Source organism: Carassius gibelio, chromosome B3 (genome assembly GCF_023724105.1).
Source record: "Carassius gibelio isolate Cgi1373 ecotype wild population from Czech Republic chromosome B3, carGib1.2-hapl.c, whole genome shotgun sequence".
NCBI classification, from domain to species: domain Eukaryota; kingdom Metazoa; phylum Chordata; class Actinopteri; order Cypriniformes; family Cyprinidae; genus Carassius; species Carassius gibelio.
In genome coordinates this window covers 48,790,370-48,793,505 of record NC_068398.1, presented here as the reverse complement: position 1 = coordinate 48,793,505, position 3,136 = coordinate 48,790,370, and the positions used below count along the sequence as shown (strand labels likewise).

General features: G+C 37.0%; 1 protein-coding gene across 1 annotated transcript; it reads right to left on the bottom strand.

Moving 5' to 3' along the window:
- Positions 1–1,037: 1,037 nt before the first annotated feature.
- On the bottom strand, positions 1,038–2,763 carry LOC127951951 (uncharacterized). The gene has a single exon (XM_052550116.1). The coding sequence runs from the start codon at positions 2,755–2,757 to the stop codon at positions 1,468–1,470; it is 1,290 nt and encodes a 429-aa protein (XP_052406076.1). The 5' UTR covers positions 2,758–2,763; the 3' UTR covers positions 1,038–1,467.
- Between the last annotated feature and the right edge of the window lie 373 nt (positions 2,764–3,136).

Genomic DNA, 3,136 nt, shown 5'->3' with positions numbered 1-3,136 from the left:
TATGTTTGCTACGTCTCCCCTCTATTCCTGCTGTCTCTTTGTCAGATTGGTCATTAACCACTGATAAAGAAGTCTCATGTTGCACTTCCTCTCTATTTTGTCCCGTCCTGTCTTGTCGTGGTTTCATCTAGCTGCTAGTATTATTTGCTTTGCTCTAACCTGTGTTCTGCTCTGTATCAGTGCTGCGCTTGATAGAGCTACAGCAGTACCCCGTGGTGCTTCATCTGTGTATGTTCCTGTGTGACCAGAGGTTAGCCACCACCTGTGCCCAAGCTTCCTCGTTGAACTCTGTCTAAGCTTGAATACAAGAAGATTTTTCCGTTACTGATTACTGGCCTGATGTTTTGGCTATTTCCGTAGATTATTTTTCAAGAAGATTTCTGTTTATTCACTCTACTGGTGGCTGCCTCATTTACCGTTTATTAAAGAGCTTATTGACTGTCATTTCGCTATTGGGTTTTCTTTCACCTTATAACAATATTATGATATAACATTGATGTTTTATATAAAGTCTGTAGGGCCATAGGCTATAATATGTTGTTTTTAAATAAACTGCTCCGAGACAAACCAAGTCCCCGCACGCTCCGCCTGCCCTTGTGGTTGTTGTTGTTGTTTGAGGCTCAGTTTGTAGTTTAAAGTAAAGTTTCATGGGAGGCAATCATCACAATAAAATCCTTTATTTTATTTGTTACAATACAAAGCAGTTAATGGACAAGTAAAATCAGCTAAACTTTGAGTTCTGTAATCAAACTCTAAACAGCAATATTGGAGATAATGTTAAGTGCCCCTCTTTAGGGTATCAGGTGTCCTTCATGCTTAATGCTGACAGAATCTAAAGAGTGGTTTAAGGTTCTTTCTAATTTAGCATTTTCGTATTGAAGAATATATAGCATCAACTTAAAAGCAAGCAACATAAAATTGAAACAGTTAAATAGCAATAACAATATCCATATCAAAACAACATTTAAAGAAGAATATATATTTAAACTAAATATTTCTTCTCTGTTCAATACAGAAACTGCATATTACTGGGGGAAAAATCACTTTCCCTTGATCCCTCCCAGTTCTATTCTAAACTGTTGGAAACATTGTGCTTCTCATGTATATTGCTTCTTTATGATGTAAGCTTGTATTTTTAATTTTAAGTCACTTTGGATAAATTTGTCTGCTAAATGAAGAAATGAAAAATTTTCGCAGAGCTGATACTTCAAATATATATTCAGGACAAAGACAGGATGGACATTAAGGATTTTTAAATCCTGCATTTAAGGCTTGCAAATATATAAGAGCCTCATGAGATAACGTTTCTTGTTCAGTTTGATCAATGGATCTGATTTTTTATGTAATATGTTTATACATTTTATTTGGTTATATGGACTATTACGTGTAACAACAACAAAACTTAAATCTCAGCTTGGACTGGATTACCTTGTACTAATTTATTTGATATTCAATTGGTAGATTCTCTCAATAGTACGATGCTGCTTCTTCTTCAGTGAATCCAGCTTGAACCACCTCTTGAATACTTTTGATTTGCTCTGGAGGAGCAGCAGGCAGAATGGCAAGCAACTCTTGATAAATCTTTTCGAATCTTGCAGTGATTTTCCTGTCAAACTCCTCTTTATTCTCCAGGACAAGACTTAAGATGCCCTTTTGTACCTCATCACAGCCAAACTGGAGCCGATGTCGCTCATGCTCAAATTCTGGCTTACTTTTATCCATGACCATCAGTTTACCTAGTGAACTGACGAGGTCCATCAGGTACTTGTTGGAGACATCTGTGTATGTTCCAGAGATCATATGGACCAAACTAGCAATATTACAGGCTTGGAAAACTTCAGCGTAAAGGAGATCTTTTGAGAAGAGCTTTGCGTTGTAGGAGAGGGCTTGTGTTTTCTCAGATGTTGAGACAAAGTTTGTAAGAGTTTTACCCAGGCTGGTTTTCACAATGTTAGAAACCATCTGGAAGAAGTGAATCATCATTTCCCACTGACTCTTCACTCTTCCCATGGCATCCATTCCTTTGACCAGCATTTCTATGGTAGTTTTGAAATCAATCTCTTTCTGTTCACAATTTCTCATAGTGATCAGGATTTCAGTTAATTCCTCCTTTTCCCTGGCACTCACTGCCTTCTCAGTCCTTCTTTTGGCTTCTTTAGCTGACTGCTCTCTCAGTTTTGTCTCCTCTAGCTTCCTCTTAATTGTTTCTATCTCATCCACATAAAATGTTTCACGATTCAAGCATACCTCCAGCAACTCCTGGATAATTTTGGTGACATTGATGAAACACTCCTCAGTTGCATCGGACAACTTGAAACATTCATCTGCAATGACTCTGATATTGTCCAACTGATCAGGAAGATGTGCCTTGACAACTTCATCATCACCCTGGAACAGAATCTTTACAGCGGTCTTCATGTAATCTGGGACTTGGGCAGTATGGAGGCGAATCTGATCCATGTTCTTATGGGCTTCGTTAAATGCCCACAAACCAGTGTTACACACTTGCATGAGACAAGCCGGAAAGGATTCTGGGTATTTAATGAATTTGTAACCATTTTTGGGGTTATTTTTATCAATATAGAATTCTTTTGCGGTAGAAATTAAAAGTAGCGCTCCCATGATGGCTATAGATAGAGGTGCTGGAGTCAGATACATTTCCCAGTTGGCATAGGGCTGCATTAAAAGTTTAGTTTGATTTCTCATGTCCTCAGCCGTCGTAAGGCTCTGAGTAGTCTTTACTATTATTGAATCCATTTTTTCTGAACCTGCTTAAAAGAGAAAGATTGCTTTATAAAATAATAACTATGAATGACTTTTATCACAGTCCTCTGGATTAATCAGAGTATAGTCTATTCACATATTTGACAAGTGATTCATAAGTTATGCTATTCTATATGTTCACTTAAAAATGGGAAGTACATACTATTTATGTTTGTTTTTATTCTGACTTGCTTTGAATTAAAATGTTGAGAATAATATCAGAGCTTACTGGTTTGGTTATAGGCTTGGAGCCTCTTATTAAATAGTCTTTGTGTATATAAATTTCCCCTGGAATTCTTCCTAACCAAATCTATCACCTGAACTGATATATATCATTTTTGAAAGACAATCATTTAGAACAGTGGTTCCCAAC